This window comes from Balaenoptera physalus, assembly GCF_965194825.1.
Source record: "Balaenoptera physalus genome assembly, chromosome: 16".
Classification (NCBI taxonomy): domain Eukaryota; kingdom Metazoa; phylum Chordata; class Mammalia; order Artiodactyla; family Balaenopteridae; genus Balaenoptera; species Balaenoptera physalus.
The window spans coordinates 63,355,963-63,377,474 of NC_138898.1; the positions used below are offsets into that span (position 1 = coordinate 63,355,963).

The following is a 21,512-nucleotide window of genomic DNA, read 5'->3' on the forward strand; positions in this document are numbered from 1 at the left end:
GGCAGCGTCACCAGCACCCGCTGGCTCAGGCCCCCCGCCTCATGCTCTCGTCGATGCTTCGCGTCCGTCGCTGCTCTGTGTCCCCTCTCCGTGTCACCTTCTCCGTCCCGTTGTTAAAGGCTTTCTATGATCTGTCGCTGTGTTTCCCTCTAGTCAGGAGTGGCAGGAAAGGACGCCGGCGAGTGTTCAGCCTGTCGGAGGCCGACAGTCACGGCGGCCACTGGGTTTAGTGCTTCGATCGGCAGCTGTCACGGCACCTCTGGCACGGTCACTGCAGGCAGGTCTCCTCCGGTAGCCTCCTCGGCCCGCGACGCCCCTGCACGCTGCATTTCCACACCAGCAGGCTCCCGGGATGCCAGGCGAGGGCACGGGGAGCCGGGGCCACCGACCCGAGCCATTTCCTCAGCTCCAGTCCCTTTCTGGCCTCATCCCGCCTGAGGACCGAACCCGCAGCCCTTCACCCCATGTCAGCTCCTCCGAGGCAGCCCCGGGCAGCCTGGAAACTCTGTCCTCCGCACCAGGCTCGGTGCAGGCCCTGAGCTAGGGGGGTTCTCCAGCCCCATCCCCGCAGGGCCCCCCCAGTTTAGGCCACAAGGGTTGGGCAGTAGAATTTGCAAAAAGCCACAAAGAAGTCAACTAGTTGCTTTTTTTCTTTTCCTTTTCCCTTTATCCCCCAGCCTTGCTCGAAGCTAAGTGGTAGATTCCATCACGTTCCAGCCAGAGGCCAAGTCATTTCACTTGTGAGCGCGCTGGCGGATGTGACTCCATCATCTCCCCTTCTTGCATTTAGAGCTCCAAATAGTGGCCGCGGGTGGGCCGTGGTCACTGCCACCCTCCCGCGATGCTTCTCGTAGGGTTTCCCACCTGTGCCCTCCCGCTGGGCAGCTGCACTTGCCAGGCAGGAGCCTTTGCCTTCTCTTGCGTTTAAAAGCTGCTTCCTCTGAGCTTTGCCCTCCAACTTGCTGTGCTGCACTGTCCTTTTCTTCCCCATGTCTCTCAGTCCCACCTCCCCCGGCCCGAGTACATCCAATCCTCATTTTTATTGGAAACTGTCACTCACTCACCAGGGGTCAGCTGAGCCCCTGCCCTAGAGCCACAGATCAGCTTCCGAGGGTGCCGGCCAGGGACTCGGGACCCGCTGCCCTGGTGTCAACTTGAGGCAGCACCATGGGGAGGCCGAGCATCCCTCACGGGGACCTGGACGTCGGGCTTTCCCGCTCCAGCCTCCACTCATTTCCTGGGTCAGGCCCCAACCTGTGCCCTCAGAGCTCGGAAACACCATCAGGTGAGCGAGGCCAGAGGGTCAGCGGTGACCGTTGCGGGTTGACCATAAACTGACCATAAACTGTGTCCTCGCTATTTCCCCCCGTGAAAACTTGGCAGAGTTCTTGGTTTCTTTCCGCCTCTTGAATGCATAAATTTGTAGCTAACATTCAGGAAGCAGTTCTTGGTTTAAAAATAGGTAAGTAGGGGGCTTCCCTGGTGGCGCAGTGGTTAAGAATCCGCCTGCCAATGCAGGGGACATGGGTTCGAGCCCTGGTCCGGGAAGATCCCACATGCCGCGGAGCAGCTAAGCCCGTGTGCCACAGCTACTGAGCCTGTGCTCTGGAGCCCATGAGCCACAACTACTGAGCCTGCGTGCCACAACTACTGAGCCTGCGCTCTGGAGCCCGTGAGCCACAACTACTGAAGCCCGCACGCCTAGAACCCGTGCTCCGCAACAAGAGAAGACACCGTAATGAGAAACCCGTGCATCGCAACGAAGAGTAGCTCCGCTCGCCACAGCTAGAGAAAAAGCCCAAGCGCAGCAACGAAGACCCAACACAGCCAAAAATTTAAAAAGTTTTTTAAATAGGTAGGTAGGTAGATAGATAGATAGGTAGAAAGAACAGTGTTGTAGGTGATGGGTAAGAGGAGGTTATTTTTCCTATTTAAAAAAAAAAATAGGAAGAGTCTATTTTTCAGGGGAAAAACCAACCCTTTTAACAAAGTTGTTGGTTCTTTTCCTAAAGAAGGAACCAGTTTTGTGTGTGTGGCATCGTTCGCTGGTTTATTTGTTTTCTAATATATTTGATAGCAACTTTCCCACACGCTTGATCATTCTTATCACCAGAAACCCCATTAGGGATCAGGGAAAGAGGTTTGTCGGCCCTTTTGAGTATCTGCATGCAAATGCAGACCCGAGCAAAGAGGGAATTCTCATGGAGAAGTCTGGAGAAAACGTGAAAGAAATGCTCTGAAGCTCTGTCTCCAGATGGCACAAAAGTGCCCTTGGAGAATCAGTCATTTCTAAACTGCCTCGTCAGCAGCTAAGCTGACACGTGGGTCCTTATGTACGTAAGTTCCTGGACACGCTTGTCTGTAGCAAGGTGAGCCTGTGCTCAGAGCCGCATGTTCAGATTGCGATGGGTCACAACCTGAGCCCAGGCCTTGAAACCAGCCCGTCACCGCAAGGCACCCTGAGTGGAGCAAATTCATTGAAATTCAGAGAACCCAGAAAGTGTGTGGGGTGTTCGCTCAGCATTTGTGGGCTGAGATCACACCTCAAATCATTTTTTCCACTGGTGCTCACCCGTGTCCCACTGCCACCCTCTCAGAGCGAGGACGGACCCAAAGCCCCATGCGCGCAGTGGTTTTCTCTGGGCCTTATTTCTCTTTTTTTTTAAAAAAAAAAAAAAGAAAGAAAGAAAGAACGGATAGAAGAAAAAAGGCCTTGTGAAGAAGTGACCTGGGGCCTTTCCGAGCTCACCGTGCCCGGGAGTCCTGTGGGAAGCTGCGACGTGTCCTTTGGGAGACTTGATCTGTTGCTTGAGCTTCCTCTCCACGCGCTGGGGATCCTCTTCCTCTCCTTCATCCCATTCTGTATGCCCTTCGGTTTTATTTTGCTCTTGGTTTTTCCATTCTTCTGCTCTGTGTTCAATTTGCGGTTCTGTTTTGTTTTGGCTTAACTTAAGAAAAAAAAAAAAAAACACAGCTAACTTAAGTGGAATCACATTGAACCAAAAAACGTCTGCCATCATCCCAGGGCCCAGAGTGCTTTCAGATTCATTGTCCACACACACAGCGTCCTCAGTCCTCAGCGCCTTGCTGGCCCCCAGATCTGTAACAGAGGAGATTTGCTTTCCAAGCGAGATGCCCACGGCCTTCGTACCCATGTTTTCAAATCACTGGCGCATGAAGTCCTGGAAGATGTCTCCCACGAGGAACCCCAGTATCTCTGTCCAGGCCAGCTCGTCTTTGGAAAGCAAATAGGCCACTTGTCTGTAATCTAATCACGGATTTTGAAAAGCACCAAAAAAAGAAATTGCCGCTCCTAAAATAACTGCATGGGGCCGCTCCTGCCTCGTGACATGGCTTCTCTCTGTGGCCCCTGGGGGAGACCCTTGGGATAAGAATGGCCTGAGCGATCACAGCCCCTTTCTGGGTGCTAACTCAGCACTTAAGAGGAGGAGCAGGGGACAAAACCACAGTCCAAGGTTTTGTTTTAGCTTTGCAAAGCTGAAAAATTGTATAGAATTCCTTTTTTTTTTTTTTTTTTTTTTTTTAATACTGCAGTGAGTTCCCTCTTGGAGAAATGTTACCAAATATAGACTCTGGGAATGGCCTGAGGTGATAAGCACACCCAAGCCTGTTCTCTCCCTAAACGCATATTTATCATCAGGCAGGTGGTTCACACACAGAGCCTGTCTGGGCTGTTTCCTGGCACCAGGAACTAGGCTTCTGGAACCCACTCGTTGATTCTGCACAAGCCCCTAATGTGTCCCTTGCATCACAAGTCAGAGTAACCTTGGGCCCTGACAGATATCCCCCAGGCCTAGGTAGGGCTGGATTTGCCAGCTTCTGTGTCCCCAGAAGGAGGAAGTGGAGACAAGCTATTCCCCCAGCACATCATCTCCCAGCCAGACCTCCCTGGGCCTTTGTTCAGGACGGGAACAGAGGGTGCCAGCGTGAGCAGAGCATCTCAGAGCTGAGCATACCTTTGCTTTTTCTCCGCCCCCACCCCCTGCCCAGATGACCCCATGACTATGGGACAGCCTCAGCCTAACCTTCCCGACCAGTTGGTGATCGTCAGTGAAACAGAAGCAGAGGCCAGGCCCAGCAAGAGCCTGGCGAGGAGCGCAGACGTGGAGACAGTCAGCCTGTGCCCCAGCCTCATCCCCGCCCAGCAGCCCACCATCTCCCTGCTCTGCGAGGACACTGCCGACACGCTGAGCGCGGAGTCACTGACCCTCGTCCCGCCCGTCGACCCCCATAGCCTCCGCACCCTCACCGGCATCCCCCCGCCACCCACACCAGCCGGGGTGGGCACAGGGACCCCGGGCGAGGGGGCTGCACAGCCAGAGCCAGCGGGCCCCGCCGAGCACTGAGTTGACCTCCCTTCGTGCGTGCGGCCCCGCTGGCAGGGACCCGGAGCAGCTGACACGACAGACACCTCGGGGGCATCCGAAGTTCTCCTCGGCCCCGGTAACCACCTCGAACCATCCTTGCAGTCCTTTGCTCCGTTTGAATTCCCCTTTTACTTCACACCTCTTTGAGAGCAGGCTGGGACCAGTGGCGACACCCCCAGCGAACCCAGATGACTGAGGCAGAGGAGGTTGGGCTGGTGTCAGAGCCCACGGCCCCAGGGCAGCAGGACCCACCGACAACACTCCCTTCATCAGCCAGCCCCTCCCCAGTCTCGAAGGTCCTCTGCCACCGTCCCCAGTGAGCACAGAAGAAGCGGACGTGGTCACTTTGTGTAGAAATTTGTAGAAAAGCAAACTTCGATAAACATCTCCTTTGGATATTTATTCCTGCTTCTGGCAGCAGATGAAAAACATCTATTTAAAAAGTTCAAAAATATCCTCCACCCTAAGGTTTGATGTCATGTTGGAAGTGTAATATTACTGTTGAGATTTCATTTTCATTTTGCCTTGAACTTCCCAGCGTTTTGGGTTTAGAGTTCTCAGTCTGGCTTTCTCCATTGTCTTAAGGGATTCTCATTTCTTTATTACTCACTAACTCTGCAAGCCTGTGGAATGATAAAAGTCCCTTCCTGGAAAGTTTAGAGTATTTTTTAAGCAAAAATAAGGGAGAGACTCATATTCTCAGGTACACACAGAGCTGGGAGGGCTGAAAGTTTCTCTGCCGTGGCAGCCCAGGGGCCTTGCGTTACCCAGAAGATCTTTCCATGAAACGGGGATAGTGTGGTCAGCTCCCCGCTCAGGACCATTCCTCGTCTCTCCGGACTGAAACCAAACAGGACGGTTTTCCGGCATCACCTTCGGTCGTCGCCATCTCTCTATTTGTCTAAGAAAGAACGATTTGGGACTGCAGACACTCCAGCCCCCGTGGCCGTAATGGGAAGAAGGCCATGGAAACCGTCCTCCGAGTCCGTTGCCTGCTGCTAAGTGGTGTGGGTGCCCGCATGCAGGGACATCCCGAGAACCAGCCCCTGCCCAGCTGCAAGGACGTGATGTCCGAGCTCACAGGGCCATCCTAGGAGCTCGGGGTTTGTCCCTCTTCCTCTCAGCTGCTGCTGTAAAGATACAAGCTCGTTTTTAAAATGGAAACCCCCAGTTCCTTCTCCATTTGGGCTGAGTGTGTGCAGGCCAGGTCTCCGCTATATCCGATAAAGCTCCCAAGATGTTCTTTCTACTCAGCCAGGCAAGGCCAAGCGACCCTCACCTCTCTGGCTGATGCTCAGACCTTCCAAAACTTGCCTCCACGTGTCCCACAGGAGTGCCAGCACCCGTGGTGTCAGTGTCGGCTGGTCCGGGTTATCAGGTGGCTTCAGGAAATGCTCCACACGCTTACCTCTTAGAGGACCCGGTCCCCAGTAACTCCCACAATCTGCTGTCAGGCAGGCCCTGCCCGGGCCAGACTTCAGCCTCCTGAAGGAAACACACTGGTCCCCTGAGGAAGGGGGGCGGCGCCTGCGGGACAGATCTCTCCAGCCTTAAGAAGCCCTCCGGGCAGGTGAGCCCAGCCAGCACCAACAGGGGAAAGACCCAGCTCAGAAAGGCAGCCATTTAGGCAGAAATTCCAGGGGCCCCGGCAAGGAGGGACAAGCCATGACCTTCAGGAGAGCCCCCTGGAAAGGACAGGCAGGGGGAATGGAAAGAGGGAGAAAGTCCATGTTGTCAGGGACAGGGGCCCCACTGGTTCTTCTGCCAGGATACAGGGGCAGGCTAGCCCCAGAGCCACTCACTGCTGGTTTTGAAATGATTCTGGAGCAGTAGAAACGAGAGCAGGCCAGTGACCTCCCAGCCGGTGGCATTATCGTGAGGAACAAGCCGAGGCATGTGGACCCTGCCCTGGGACCACCAGCCTGCTGTCTGAAATCCAGCGGCTCCAGGGGGCTTCAAGCTCTACGGGAGGAAAGTCTCGGCCGGGGGACAGCATGCCCAGGACAGCCCGCAGCAGTACCACCCAGGCAGGAGAGCTGAACGCAGCCCAGCCTCCCTGGGCTCTTGAATAGCAGGTGCGATCAGGCCAAGCTTCCGCCCCACGTCTGGCCCAAGGGCAGGCCTCTCCCCAGGTGGGCTCGAGGGGTTGGTGGTGGGCAGCCCACAGCCGGCTGGCAGCCAGGTCTCCACCGTCTTGGCAGCAGTGGCACAGCTATGTCTTCAGGAGCCCCCAGAAAATCTAACAGTGGGGGCACTTCCAGAGGGGCCCATCCAGACAGCAGGTGCTGGGACTCTGGGGCAGAGAGGTAGAGCCAGGAATCCTTGGCGAGCCCGGGGCAGGGGCCATGGCCTGTGACACGCGAGTACCAGACTCGGATCTCTGGGCTCGGCCTCAGCAGGCCCATCCAGCCCGCCATCTCCATGTCCCTGCAGAGACCCTCCCCGAGTCCACGTCGGGCCCACTGGGTTTGCCAAGTCAGGGGCAGGGCTGGCCACATGAACCCCCAAACGTCAGCTTTGAAAGTTGCTGGGGAGAAGCACGTGTCCTTTCCAGTTTGGGAACTTGAGCCAGTGAGGGCGCCTCTCAAAGTCAGACAGGTACGTGCCCCCACCCCGGGGGGCGGGTGGGAGGGCTTGTCCTCCTGCCACCAGCAGGCCCTCTGTGCTGCCCTTCCCCCATCAAGCCTGCCCTGCTTGCTGCTCTCTGCATAGGGCAGCTCCCACCCAAGCACCTGCACTGCGACCCAGGGGTAAGCGAGGAAACGCACCTCTTTACAGGCATACACCAGATTTCTCTAAGGTCTCAAGATGCACTGTTCAAAAAGGCACAGGGTGAACCAATTCTCATCTTCTTTTCTAGACGCAATAAATAAGAAATATTTAATGTAGTCATGATGACATTGGACATAAACTGTAAGGGTTCCTTTAGTTCCTCTGAGTTGAAAATATGTAAATAATTCTTGTCCCAAGGAGGAGCAGGGCTGGGAAACCTCATGCTTCTGGGCTACGGGACCGTTCCAGGGAAGTACCTGCTCTCGCCAGCATGACTCATGTTTCGTGGGTGCTGAACACAAGGGTGGAGATGAAAACTGGAACTTCCTTGTAAATCTGAACTTGGCAATAAAGAGAAAAAGTTACCAAGAACGTGGCTGCTGCTCCGTGGCTCTGTGGTGGGAAGGCCACGGCCAGGCGAGGGGAAGGTTCTCGGCCGTCCGCAGCTGCTTGGCGAGGGGCCGCAGGTGGGCCCTCCCTGCCCCCACCCCGGCATCCCCACTTCCTAAAGGGAGGTGGCGTAGCTCCTGCCCAGGGCTGGGAGAGCGCCCCAGGTGCTCCCTTCAGAGAGGGCCCCAGCCCCAGGCAGGTGCTGTGAGCCTGGTCCGCGTCTCCGGCCCTCAGCTGGTGGGCTCCATCGAGCCTCAGGTTCCACGCCCGGAGAGCGGGCTCCTCACAGCCCTGTCTCGCAGGCCGAGCACGGCCGGCGCACCAGGGCGCGGGGAGCCCGGGCGATGTCGCTGCCGCGCCAGGGGAAGCGAGACAGGCTCCCCGCCGAGGACAGTGGGGTGAAGTCGTGCCGGGGCGGCAGCTTTCCCGAGCACACCGACGTGCACCAGCATGAGCTCTGGAAATCCCTGGAGATGGGATCGCGGGTTCTTCCAGAAACTTCTGACTCTCCAGCTCAAGCCTGGCCCAGAAACAGCTGGACCTTCTGGGCCTTGAGGTAACACCCGAGGTTGAGTGCAAGACATGAATGGGGCACCCCACTCGTGCCGAGGGTTGCGGTGATGTCGGTGGAAGGTGTGGGCCGCTGCTCCGTGTCCAGCCTCGCACTGGCCGCCAGCAGGGCTCCCTTCCCCACCGGGCCCGGCTGCAGCCCCGGTAGGTTCCTCCGAAGTCTGCCCATGAGGCCTGCGGCTGAGGTTGGACCCCGCTCTGCACGGGGGGGCCTGCTGGGTGACCGGCGCTGGGCCGGGACCGGCCTGCAGCCTCGCAGGCACACGGACGCTCGTGTCATGACGACTTTGATCTAGAAAAAGGCACTCGCTGGAAGGATGCCCAGGGAGAAGGTGGAAGACCGGCCTCAGGACGGGTAGAACCAGGGACGGCAGCTGTTGGGGGTTCGGCTCCCTCCTGCCCCAGGGCTCCCTCCCTCCCCAGGGCTCCCTCCAGAGCGCCTGAGAGCCTCCCTGGGTCAGCTGAGGGCCAGGCCTGGGGTTGGTGCGGGGAGGGGGGGTGACAGGTCAGGGGAGCGGGAGCGAGGAGCCGGGCATGCGCTCTCCTGCAGCACAGCCCTGCCTTCCCACAGGTGAGGAAACGGAGGCCCAGCAGGGCTCTGCAACCTTCCCACGGGCCCTGGAGTGCAGCCCGGCCCGCGCTTTGTGCTGCCCCCGGCTGCCGGGCCAGGCATCCCAGGCTGTTTACAGGAAGGAGGCAAGCAGCAGTTCTGGGACGTGAATGGCTGTCGGAATCATCTGGAACACTTGTCCACCGTCTCGAACCACGTGCCGCCCCAGACCTGGTCAGTGAGAGCCGAGACGGTGTCCGGTGGGAGACCCTTGCACAGCGCGGCACGGAGGGCCTCCCGGCTCTTAGGGAAATGCCGGCCTCTCTTCAGGAGGCAGAGTCTGGAGCCAGGTCACCCCCGCGTGCTTGGGTTTCCTGTCTGCAAAGCAGGGATGGGAACAGGCTGCCCCGTGGGTGGCTTGGATGGGGGGAGCCGCGCAGGCTTAGTGCTCGACTCAGGGCAGGCGGCCTGGGGGCCCTGGGCTCTTGGTGTGAGACCCTCAGTGGCAGCTTCCACCACCCCCTTCCTGGGAATGGCCTGGGGCCTGTTCGGTGGCCTTGGGCCAGTCACTGCCTCTCCTAGTCTCCGGTTCTTTGTCTGTAAGGCAGGCTGAGGAGCCCCCAGGCCACGTGTGCCCTCCAACTGGAAGTGGCCCAGTGTTTCCCTGGGACTCTGCCCTGGGGGAGGTGCCCGGCAGGCCTGGCCAAGCCTCCTCTGACGGTACCTAGAAAGTGGAAAGGCAGGTGAGGGCGGGCGGGCGGCTTCCTGCCTGCGAGTGACCTTGCGTCCCCCACAGGATGACCACTTCCCAGCCGGCTGGTAACCCCTCCCCCTGCTGTCCTGCCTCCTCACGGCCCTTGAGGGCAGTGGGAAAAAACCCCTCAACATCTGAAGTGCTTTTCTCCAAAGGAAGATAAGCTTGAATCACCAAACCGGGAACAGGCGGGGCTTCCTGGGAACTTACTAGAGTGCAGATGGGGCCGTGCAAGGCCTCCCCACAAACCCCCCGCCAGAACCTCCGCTCCACACCCCCCAGCTCAGCCTCCTCTGGCCCCGCCAGTCCTCCTCCTGGGCCACAGCCATCCGACCCAGCCTGGTTTCCCCCCAGCACAGTAGCAGGTGCCCACCTGGACACACCAGGCTCAACACCTGAATGTCACGGCCACCTGAAACCACCTCCCTAGTTCATTCAATCTGCGTATCCGTGCCGAGGCCCCTGATTTGCAGCGGCTTCTGTGCCAAGCTGGGCTCCGCATACATAGATGATGGTGAATAAGATGGAAAGGAAGGCAGGAGGGCATCCGGACGTGAGCCTCGGCCCAAGGCACCTGCCTGAGTGGCCACTTGAGGCCCCTGAAGCTGTTCCAGGAGCTTTAGCTTCGGTGCTGAGAGCAGTGGATGCAGTGGGGGTTTTAAAGCCAAAAAGTGATGTAATCTGATGCGTGTTGCAAGAGATCGCTGGGCCTGCAGGTGAAGGATGGTCAGGAGAGGCCCATCGCAGTGCGGAGGGGTCACTAGGGAAGTGGGTGGCCTGAGACATATTTAGGAGGTAAGACCGACAGGTTTGCTGGGCTGGCCACAAGGGAGAGAGCTCAGTGTCCCCCAAACAGCCAGCTGTCACCTCCTCTCTCCACTCCTTTCTTCTTTGATGTGTTTGCTTCTCTTTTACTCTGTTGCTTCCACTGATTGCCAGAGGATTGCAGGACCCTGGTGACAATTTGGCAAAGCATAGAAAAATAGTATTTTCCACAATCCCGCCGTGAAGGGACAGCCCCTGTCGGCACGCTGGCAGATTTCCTTTCAGTCTTTTTTCTATACATTTTAGCAATTGACATAATACAGCGGGTGTGATTTCATGTCCTGCTTTTGACACTTAGCCCCCTGGCGTCAGCATTTCCCGTGTTACTGGAAGCTCCATTTCCAAACAGTATAAAATGTGGGGGGATGTGTCCCTCGGGTTAGCTGTTGCCCAGGGGTGGACCTTAAAGTTGCTTCCACTTTCATTATTTTAAATTACCCTGCAATGAACACCTTTACACATAAACCTTTGTCCGTGTTTTATATTATCAATCCCTAGAAGAGGTTCCGAGCATAGGTCATAGAAACATAAATCACTTTAAGGCTCTGGCTGTAAACTGCCAAGTGGCTTTCAGAAAAGGTCGGCCCATCAACACTCCCACCAGCCATGTGCCATTTCACCACAGCTTCCTCTGCCTGAGTGTTGCCAATTTTTAAATCCTCCCCATTCGTACAGCCCAGCTCAAAGCTCACCTCCTCTGCAAAGCCTCCTGGGATTTCTCCTCTCCATCCTCCACTTTACGAGGCCAGTCGCTCGCCTCCCTCCACTTGCCCCAAGTCCATCCCAGCTGTGGCTGACTTTGGTCTGATATTCCCAGGCATCAGGCAGACGAGTCCTCCACCCACCCAGCTTCCTGGCCCCAACTAGCCAGCACATTTTTAGCCGCTATAAGATGCCAAGAAGCTTCCGAACAGCCTATGAGGTCAGCATTATGCTCTTTTACAGAGGAGGAACTGAGAGCCAGCCCAGAGAGGCCAAGTGATTTACCCAAGGTTGCACAGCTGCTAAGTGGTATTGCAGGGGCTCGAATAGCAACAACTCCTGCTTAACTGACACTTCCTTCAGGCCAAGCACAGCTAAGCGAGGTACATGCCTGATCTCATGTAACTCAGCAACCCTACCCGACCGGCACAATTATTATCCCCATTTTACAAATGAGGAACCCGAGACCCAAGGTCACCCAGCTCAGGAGTGGTGGAGCCTCGAGCCGGAGTCTGTTAGGCTTCCAGTCACATCTCTCGCCTCTCAGAGAGCAAAGCCAGGAACTGCCACCCCACGTGCGAGGGGCCGGGCCAAGCAGGCCCCTCGCCAACTCCAGCGAATTCACAGGAACTGCTCGGATCCTGTCCTGTCTCCGCATCTTCTCTTGAACCTGCTTATCTCCTTCACTTTATTGACTTGGCTTTCCTGCCAATCCACCTGGATAGGAACAGCCCTTTTGGGGCAGCCACTGCCAAATACCTTGGAAACTGCACCCTCTGCCTGGCCTTGGTGGCATCTGTCACTGAGAAGAGGTGACTCAAAGCCCCACCTCCCTCTGGCCCCTCTCTGGGAGGCCCCGGTGGGCAAGGAGGAAAGGTTTCACTTTCCCCATCGTTTGAACATTTATTCAACAAACATTGGTTGAGCACCTACTGTGTACCAGGCACTGGGGAGGCAGCAGTGAACAAGTCAGACAGAACTCCGTGCCTCTGGAGCAGACCTCCCAGGAGGGGGAGGCCAGCAATAAAATAAGTACAGAAATTCCGTAGTGACTAGAAAGTACTGAGTGCATGAGAAGATACAAATAGAGCTGAGGTAGGGGTCTCAGGCCAGCTGGTGAGAAGAAGAAAGGGGCTGCTGCAACTTAATCTAGGAGATCAGGGAAGGTTGTGCTGAGAAAGGACATGTGAACAAAGATGGAAGGAAGTGAGGAAGGGACAGACATCTGGGGTTAGAGTATCCCAGCCAGAGGGAACAGCCAGTGCAAAGGCCCTGGGGCACATTGGAGGAACTGTGAGCTCTGATGTGGCTGGGGAGGACTCAAGGAGGGTGAGACCTGGGATGAGTAGGGGTAATGGGATGGACTGGGGGTCCTGGGAGGCCACTGGGGGCCCTTGGACTTTTCTCTGAGGCAGATGGGGAGCCCTGGGAGGACTGTGAGGAGAGGAGGACGATGTCATGACCTAGGTTTTAACAGGGTCACCCAGACTGCTGTTTGGAGAAAATTCTGGATCAGGGTAAGAATGGAGGCAGTTGCCAAAAATCCAGCTCACCAATCTGACGAGGCCCTGTAGCTTTGCCCCTAGGGCTACGTGTACACACGCTCACGTGTAAATGTGCACAGGTACACACACGTGCACGTGCATACACACACCCATAGACCTTGGGACCAGACAGACCCAGGCTCCACCCCTGACTCCACAACCAACTTTCTTTGTGGCCAAGAGCAAGCAACTTCCCATCTCTGAGCCTCAGTTTCCCCTCCTGGAAGATGGAAGTTCAGACACCTTCTTCCCAAAGTACCAGTGGGCAAATCTGCAGTTTTCCGGGAGGAGGGGTGGCGAGTGGGTGGCCCCCAGCGGCACCCACACAATGACCCTTTCTCCTTGAGGTGCCGTGGATGGTGAATGAACTGGTTACCCTGGCTTCTGACTCCAGGGAGTGGCTGCCAGAAGGTGCCTCTGGGCAGGATTGTCCCAGGCTGGGCAGGGAGCTGCAAGGAACCACCTCTGCCCTTAGGGAGCGCCCAGCCTCTGGGGAGGCAGCCCCATGAACAGCCCACCACAGGGTCCAGCCAAGGGTCTGGGACCCTCCAGGCTCACAGATCCACCTTGGATGCTTCTAAATTGTGAGAAGGTAATCGTGAGAAACACGTGTGGAAGCATGTTCTGAAGGTTGAACCCACACTTCCCCGCCCTGCGTTACTCCACAAACGTGTATTATCATCCTCGTCATCTTTATCTTCACCTTCACCACCTTTATCCTCATCCTCAGCATCATCTTCTTCTTTCTCCTCATCCTCACCTTCTTGGTCTTCATCCTCACCTTCATCCTCATCATCTTCATCATCTTCTTTGTCTTCATCATCATCACTATCATCACCTTCATCCTCATCCTCAGCATCCTCTTCATCACTGTCTTCATTATAATCTTCATCATCATCTTCTTCATCCTCATCTTCTTCGTCGTCAAAATCCTCATCCTCGTTACCGTCTTCACTGGCCTTTGCAAAGCGTCGCCTCTGTATCAGGCCCTGTGCTAAGCATATTGTTACACTCCATCTCATTTAATCCTCTCAATAATCTTGTGAGGTGGGTACCATGATCTCCCCATTTTCCAAACTGAGGCACAGACAGATTACAAGACTTGCCCAAAGTCACAGACCTGGGGGACAGAGCTGGGATTGATTTCCACGCTGATAGGCCTGCTTGAGTGCCCTGACCTTGACCCCAGCCCAGTGGGGAAGCCCCAGTCATGGCCTGGGCCCTGTTGGCAGGCTTTGCACGCAGGCCCTGCCCTTGCTGGGGTCACTGTACCTCGTCCACGTCTGCACTGATGCCCTGCCTCTCCTACAGGGCTTTCCCTTTCCCTGGGTCAGGGAGGATCGGCCCTGCTTCCCAGAGGGGGCAACTGAGGTGGGGAGAGGCAGACTCACTCAGGTAGTAAGCGCAGGATTCGAACCCAGGTCCCCTCCCCACACTGCACCCAGGGGGGGCTGGTGAGAGGGGGGCAGCCTGTGAGGCTAGGGACAGTGTTACCAACCACGGAGCATACCCCCCTCCACCGCAGCCTCCAGGGACCCTCTAAAACCACACCCCATACCCTCAAGTACCCCCAGTGGCTCTTGATGTCCCCACTGGGTCCCCCCAAGTGAGAGAGATGCCTTGGGGGCCTCAAATAACCTCAGATCACAGGAGAGAAAGTGATTCCCCTTTTCTTATTCCCTTCTGGTCCTTCAGGTAGAAGCAAAGAGAAAACCTCCATTGGGTGCTTGTCTATCTTTAACAGCCTTTTGAACATTTCCTGATTTCCCCTTTTTGCAAAAGAAAGAACCCCCGCTCCTGCCGCCCCCAATCTTCAACAGGCAACCTCTGGAGCCAGAATTGTTTTATTTTCATTGTACTTGTTTACAGTTACCCGCTACTTATAGCAAGTCGGACTGGTGTTTCTCTTGTGGTGATATTGTGAAATGTCCTTTTTGATTAAAATTAGCTTTTAAAATAAATTTGTTAACCATAGTGAGATATACCTCACACCTGTTAGAATGGCCGTCATCAAAAAGATAACAAATGCTGGAGAGGGTGTGGAGAAAAGGGAACCCTTGTGCACTGTTGGTGGGAATGTAAATTTGTGCAACCACTGTGGAGAACAGTATGGAGGTTCCTCAAAAAAAATTAAAACTAGGACTACCATACGATCCAGCAGTTCCACTCCTGGGTATATATCCAAAGGAAATGAAAGTGCTGTGTCAAAGGGATTTCTGCACGCCCACGGTCCCTTGCAGCATTCGTCACAATAGTCAAGACACGGAAACAGCCTAAGTGTCTTGTCAGTGGATGAATGGATAAAGAAGATGTGTGTATGTTCACAATAGAATGTTATTCAGCCACAAAAAAAGAAGGAAATCCTGCCACAACATGAGACAGCATGGATGGACCTTGAGAGCATTATGCTAAATAAAATAAGTCAGAGAAAGACAAATACCGGCCTATCCCATTTATATGTGGAATCTAAACAAACAAATGAACTCATAGAAACAGAGATCAGATTTGTTGTTACCAGGTGAAAAAAGGGAGACCAGCTCTGGCTCAGCCCAGGAGGATGGGTGTGGGGCTGTGTAAACCCCGAGAGGATGGAGGGGGCACAGCTGAATGTGGGTGGTGTCTAGGTTGACGTCGCTGCGACACACACACAAGCTGAGGGGGGGCCTGAGACTGTGCCCACCCCGGTGTCCTCAACCTGTGAAGGGGCTGCAGAAACTCCAGAAGTTCCCACGCGCCCAGGTCCTAAGAATTCCGGAATCCAGCTAGAGGCTCGAGGGTTTGTGTGTCCGCCTAGCTCAGGTCTCGGCCTGGATCTGTTGAGAAACAAGTGGCTGAACGCAGCCAGGGTGAGGTCTCACTTGGCCACACGTCCAGCTTCAGCCTAGGCTCTCACCCCCTGACCGAGCGAATGGTCACCAGCAAAACGAGGATGGCCAGTGCCCTCTGCCCGTACGGCCCCGGCACAGGATGGCTCACCGTGGGGATGGTCATGATGGGCAGGACACCTTTGAAGGAAACCTTCAGGCAGCCTGTTCCTAGAAGGAAGGGCCTCACCCAGCGTTTACCTGCTGGCACCGGTGCCCGTTGCCAGGCGGGCCCTGTCACGCGTCCCCTTCCAGGGGAGGGAGGGAGCAGTCAGGGCGCCTCGGGCAGGGTTCCTGTGAATCCGCCCTCCCTTTGGCACCCAGGAGGTGGGAAAAGCAGGAGGCTCCGACTCCGAGGTCCCCTTCCCCCTCCACCCCTGCACCAGGCAGGCCTCCTTCTCCCCTCCCTGTGCCTCGGTTTTCTCATCTGATTCATGGAGACAGTAATACTTTCTTCCTGGGATTGTGCAAATTAAATGAAATCATGTGTAGGCTGGCGGGGCTGCTTCAAGGAGCCTGGACTTCATCATGAGCCCATGGGAAGCCCCGGTGGAGTTTTCAGGGGGATAAAATGTAATAAATAGAACAAATTTTAAAATACATATTGATAGGCTGAGAAGAAAGAAAAGCAAATCCCAGGGGCCAGCAATAAAGAGGGAATTCAAGGTAGGCTGGACATGACCTAAGGTGGACGCTGGAACTTCCTGCCCACCTGGGGCCGGCAGACGGGACCTTGGAATGGAGCCTGGAGGGGGCCAGGGATGGAGAACCAGCATGACGCAGGACCCTGTGAGGCCGCCCCTCCAAGAAAGGGGGCTGCACTCTGCCCACCCACCCAGGGATGCAGCGGAAGACGAGGGGACTGAAGCATCTGGTGAGAACTTCAAAGTCTGAGACTGGGAGGGTGGGTGTGGGGCAGGTGGGTCTGGGATCCGGACTGATGCTGCCCTGGGTCACTACAGTCTCAAACCAAAGCATCCTATGAACACCTGTCTCCCGCTGGCGAGCCCCCTGCAGCGGCAGCCAGAGCAGCCTCAACAGGCCTCTGGGGAAGCGTCCCATCTTGAGGCAGGTGGGACGCCCGCCCGCACAGGCACACGCAGGCTCGAGATCCTCCCGCTGAAGATGAGCTCACAGTGAACCTTAGAAACCACCAGAGGAATCCCACCTGGCGGGAGGAGCCTCACCTGGGCGGTCTTTACCCGCCAAGCAGTCAGCAGCTCTGCCATCCCCTGCCCCAAGCCCCCTGCCTGTCTACACTCCCAAACCTGGGAAACCACGCTTCTCACCAGCGCCTCGTGGGAGCCTGGGGTTCGTGTTGAGGAATTCCGGGGTGCGGGAGGGGCTGAGTGTCTCCCCTGGGTACACGAAGTGAGGACAGAGAGAGCCCAGGTGCAGTGTGCAGTGGGGAGACCACGGGCACTGAAGCCTCTAGAAGTCCTCAGAGAACTGGAGGCAGGTGTGGGCCTCCCGCAGGGGCCGAATGCAGGATGCGGGAGCTTGTGAATCTCCAAGAGCTGAGTGTGAAGATGCCCGTGATCGGAGCAGAAACCCAAGGGGTCAACCAGGTCCCTGCCCTCACAGTCCCAGAGCGAGGCAGACGACTCGAGCTGTGTGGGGTGCCCTGGGGCTGGTACAGGAGAACAGAGGAGGGGTCCCCAACCCAGTGGGGCAGCCAGAGGCACGGCTTGAGAGGGACAGTGACATTTTTTCCTAGAGATGGTGGCAGGCCTGGATTCAAATCTGACTCCACACAATGGTGCTGAGTTTTCATGTGCCTCAGTTTTCCCCTCTGTGTAATGGGGGTAATAACAGCCCTCCTCCGGGGCCCTGGGAGGATTGTAAAAGATAACGCACTTGGCCGGGCAGCTGCCGGGAGGCCAGGCCCGCAGAAGGATAGCTGGGCTTATTACTAATGAATGAAGATGAGTCACCCAAATGAGCCGCCCTGATCGATCTGATGCAATGAACGGGCAGATGAGAGAAATGAATCAATGAATGAAAAGTTCGGTACTTGCCTGCCGAGAGGGGATCTTAGCCCCGGGGCGGGGAGGAGATGCCCGCCCTGAGTCAGAACCTGGCCAGAGGTCGGATGATGGCTCCCCACGGCGCAGGGCGCACACCCGTGACACCCCAGTTAATCACTCCCCCGTGGTAACATGCCAGGGGCCTTAGCGGGAATCCCCCGAGCCACCTTTCCTGCAGGCCAGGCCTCCAGGCCTGCAACTCAACTGACCCCCACGCCCCCAACCCCAGGCCAGACAGACACTGAATCAGGGCTTTTGTGGGGTGGGGAGGGGTGAAAATCCAGACTCAGCCAAGAGTGTCCCAGCAAGTCAGGGGCTGGCCCCTCCCTGGAGTAGGGGACCCCCTCCCATGGCTGCGGAGCTGGGAGGTCCCTGGGGTGGGACCGCGTGGTCTGCCTGCCCGGCTCTGCTCTGGGATGAGCCGCTGGGAGCTGAGGTCACACCTCTCAGGCAGCCCTGCCCACCGCAGGAAATAATAGTAATGGCAATGAAAGGTTTATGGAGCCAGGCATGGGGCCAAGGGCTGCCGCTCATTTCTTCATCCAGTTCTCTTACCTGCCGGGGGGTGGGGGGGGCAGGGGGGAGGGGTGGAAATGATGGAGCCCCACGGCACAGCCGACGGGCCACTGATTTTCAGCCGTAGAAACGACAGTCCCGGGTGTCCTTCATCTAGTGGTCTCGATAGCCCCATTTTGCAGAAAACTGAGGCTCAGGGTGGCCTAGCAGCCTGGAGAGGGGGATGGGAGGGGGGAGACCCTCGGGAGCGCTTGGGGAGGAGGGGCAGGAATAAGGAGGCCTGAGTTGACTCAGGGGATGGAAGGCTCCCCCTGGCGATCCCCGCAGGGGAATTTGGTGCTGGGGATTTGAGCAGTTGGAGTCAGGCTGGGGCTTTCTGGCCCTTCCTCTGGGGCCCCTTGGGGAGTTGGGGTGCTTGTGCCTCCATCCCGCTGTCCCCCACCCCAGGGGTGACCCTCACTGAAGCAGTCTACGGAGCCTCCCTGGGGCATTAATTTGCCTAAGAAAAGGGGACCAAGGCAGAGGGGAATGCCAACCCAAAGGAAGGGGTTGGTGATGATGGTGCTTCAGGCAGACTTGAGTCCGGTTTCCTCTGTGGGCAGGGACGGTGGGGAGGCCTTTCTAGAACTCGGTGACCCTCTGGGAAGAGGGGCATCCAGGTAATTGGCCTGTGGGCCAACCAGCCCCAGATGGTTCTGGGAATTGGCGTCTGGCCAACCTCGAAGAGATGCAGATGCTTTCTGTGAAAGGGGGTGGGGAGGGGAGGACGCAGCCCTGAAGCAGTTTCTCCTTCTGCTTCGAAATGTGGTCACAAGGGAACCCTTCACCCTCCAGATTGTGAACTCAGGCCCAGCTCAGGTACCACCACCACCACCAACACCAACACCCCTTACCCCGTGGATGGGGCATCCTGTGTCTACAGGGCACTGTGCTTAATTAAGTACCCCCTACACAGGGTCTCCAGAAGTCCCACCATAAGGCATGAGCAGAGGCTGCTCTTTCCCCATCTTCCAAGAAGCCAAGAACAACCAGAGAGGCTGAGTAACTTGTCCAGAGTCACACAGCTCTGGGAGGTGGAGCCAGGATCAAAACACAGAACCAAAGGATTCTGGCCCCTTGTTCTTTTGGCCCCCACACCTCAGCTGCCTCCAGAAATGTTTGCTGAAATTACAGACCTGGTTAAGTTCATTACAGTCTGTCCATACCATGGACTCTCCACATTAAAATGATGATTTGGAAAATTTGTTTCCTCTGAGAAAATGCCCGTGGTCTTTCATTAAAGGAGAAAGCAAGTTGCAAGAGTTTGAAAACTACAACTCTGTTTTCGTTCATTTAGAAAGTGTTTGCATAGAAAAACAAGCAGAAAACAGTTGTATGTTACAATGCTGGCAGTAGTGACCCTGAAGGAGGGAGAGAGGGGTCCAACAGGGAAGGATGGGGCCCAGCCCACCAGGCATGGTGCCACCAAGCTGTTCTGCCTCATCTGTGACAAGAGCTCCCATGTCTTGGGAAAGGGGACATCCCCTTTAATGGGCATCTGAGGACCCCAGAGCAAGGGAGAGAGTGGCAGTGTCCAGGTGGGGAGGCTCAGGGGCCCTGTGGGTGGGGTGGGAGGGGCTTGGGGGAGGCACATTGGTGCCCGGGCTGACTCCTCTGCCTGGGCTATCTCTTCCTCCATCCTCATCGTCAAACCCGTCAGTCTTTGAGGCCAGCTCAGCTATCCCCTCCTCCAGGAAGCCTCCCTGGATATCCCCACTTAGCCCTTCTCTGGATTCCTCATGAGACTTGGTGCTTCCAGCCCCCTCTCCTCAACCCTGACCTCTCTGAGAGCCATTGACGCAGCCATGTAGGGTTCATTTTTGTAATCTCAGCCCCTCCCATGGGGGCTTCTACAGAGTGGAGCTTGGTGGGCTCATGGCCACCTGGAATTGCACTTCTCCTCCCACCAGGCCCTTTTCATGCCTCATCTCATGCAGTTCTCACCACCATCCTAAGGGGCGGGTACCACTGTTTATTCCCATTTTATAGATGCAGAAGCTGAGCCTCAAGGAAACTAAGTAACTCTCCCTGGGTCACACAGCCAGCAAGTGGCAGAGCCAGGATCCAAACCTGGGTCGGGCTGTGTCTGCAGGGTGTCTCAGAGGGGGTTAACCTTCCTTCGCCATGCTACATCTTCAGAAAATGTTAGAATCTGGTTTCTTGTTCAATAGCTGCCGTAAAGAGGCCCAAAGCATAGCAGCCTAGGGCAGATGTGAGCTCTAGACTTGCAGTAACTCACGTGTCTGTGGTGCCCTCCCTCAGTTCTCCTCTTTGCCAACCATGAGAGGTAGGCATGTATATCCCCGTTGTACAGATGGGAAGATTAAGGCCCCGGGGTGGGGGCCATCCAGGGCTCCAAGGCTACCTGGCTCCGATGAGGATAAGCCCCGGCATGGTCCCTGAACTCCTGGCTTCTGAGTCTGGCTCAGCACGTGGAGTCACTGAGCCCCGCCCAGCGCCTGCTGAGGGGATCTGAGAAATCGGCTTCCAGCTCAAAGCCCAGTTTGCTTTCGGGAAAGGAGCTGGGGGAATTGGGAAGGGATGCGGAGGGGGTCAGGTAGCAGGCAGGCATACTTCCTGCTGGAAGAAAGTCTACCCGTCGCTTCTGGGAAACAGAGTGGCTCAGCAATAGCATGGTGCACTTTGACCCCAGAGGAGCACACAGCTGTCACTGCTGATGGCACAGCTGGCCTGCTTGGAGTCTGTATGTCTGACATCCAGGTGTGCCTATCTGGCCACGTGTCTGGCCGCTTGTCTGACTGCTGGACAGGGCACTCAGCTGGGGCTTCTGCCAGCTGTCTGGGGAACGGGGAGCTGGGGTGGGCAGCCCAGGCCAGGTCATCCCAGCTGAGCCCTGAGCTGGCTTTGCCCGGGCCCAGCCCCTGCTGATGAGGCAATGCGAGTCCTGTTTCCTGTTACTGTGGCTATGCAAATGGGGGGTAATCAGGGCCTCTCCTGGAGCAGGCTTCCCGGAATGATGGCATCGATTGTCCCGAGAAACCTGGCCCCAGTGGGGCCCCCCCGGGAGGGGGAGGGTGTAAATGGCTAAGATCCCTTTCTCTCCTGGTGCAGCTCTTGATGCAGGAGCCGGAGCTGTGTGCTGGGCTGCTGCCCTGCTGGGAAAGCGTCTTCAGCTCAGACCTGGTCGGATTAATCACGTGGCCAGCCCACCTGGCCCAGCCTTCCTGGAGAGCCGGGTGGCAGCTTCCACATCTCATCACTGCGTCCTCCGCTCGTGGGAAGGAGGAGAGCAGGAAGCAGAGGTGGCCTCATTGGCTGTTGGTCCCTGTCCCAGAGACGGCCGCAGCCAATCCCCTCTATTTACAAATGAGGAAACTGAGGACCCCAGGGTGGTCCGGGAACTTGCCCAGGTCTCTTCCCCTCCCACTCACCTGGACACATCCCAGCACCGTGGCAAACCTCTGGTTGCCACCAGAAGCCTACTGGGCCTCTGAATCCGTCTTCTGGTTTCTGCTGCCTCACCAGCCTAGTGGGCCAGCCCAAACCTGGCTAGCCAGGATTCTCGCCATACCCCTGGCTGCCCCCCGACCCCACACCAGTCAGGCTGTCT

At 56.6% G+C, this 21,512-nt stretch overlaps 1 protein-coding gene across 7 annotated transcripts in view; it reads left to right on the top strand.

Moving 5' to 3' along the window:
• The window catches only part of CLEC16A (C-type lectin domain containing 16A), a 240,330-nt gene that overhangs the window by 201,320 nt on the left and 17,498 nt on the right, over positions 1-21,512 (top strand). For 3 of the 7 annotated variants that reach the window (XM_082429627.1, XM_082429629.1, XM_082429628.1), the window contains one exon: positions 4,012-7,532. The exons of 2 other annotated variants lie outside the window; for them this stretch is intronic. In XM_082429627.1, coding sequence (XP_082285753.1) covers positions 4,012-4,367 — 356 coding nt within the window. In that variant the 3' untranslated portion in view covers positions 4,368-7,532. Of the gene's footprint in view, positions 1-153; positions 278-4,011; positions 7,533-8,691; positions 14,470-21,512 lie in introns of those variants that run through there. 2 more of the 7 variants (XM_082429630.1, XM_082429631.1) reach the window with 2 other exon arrangements.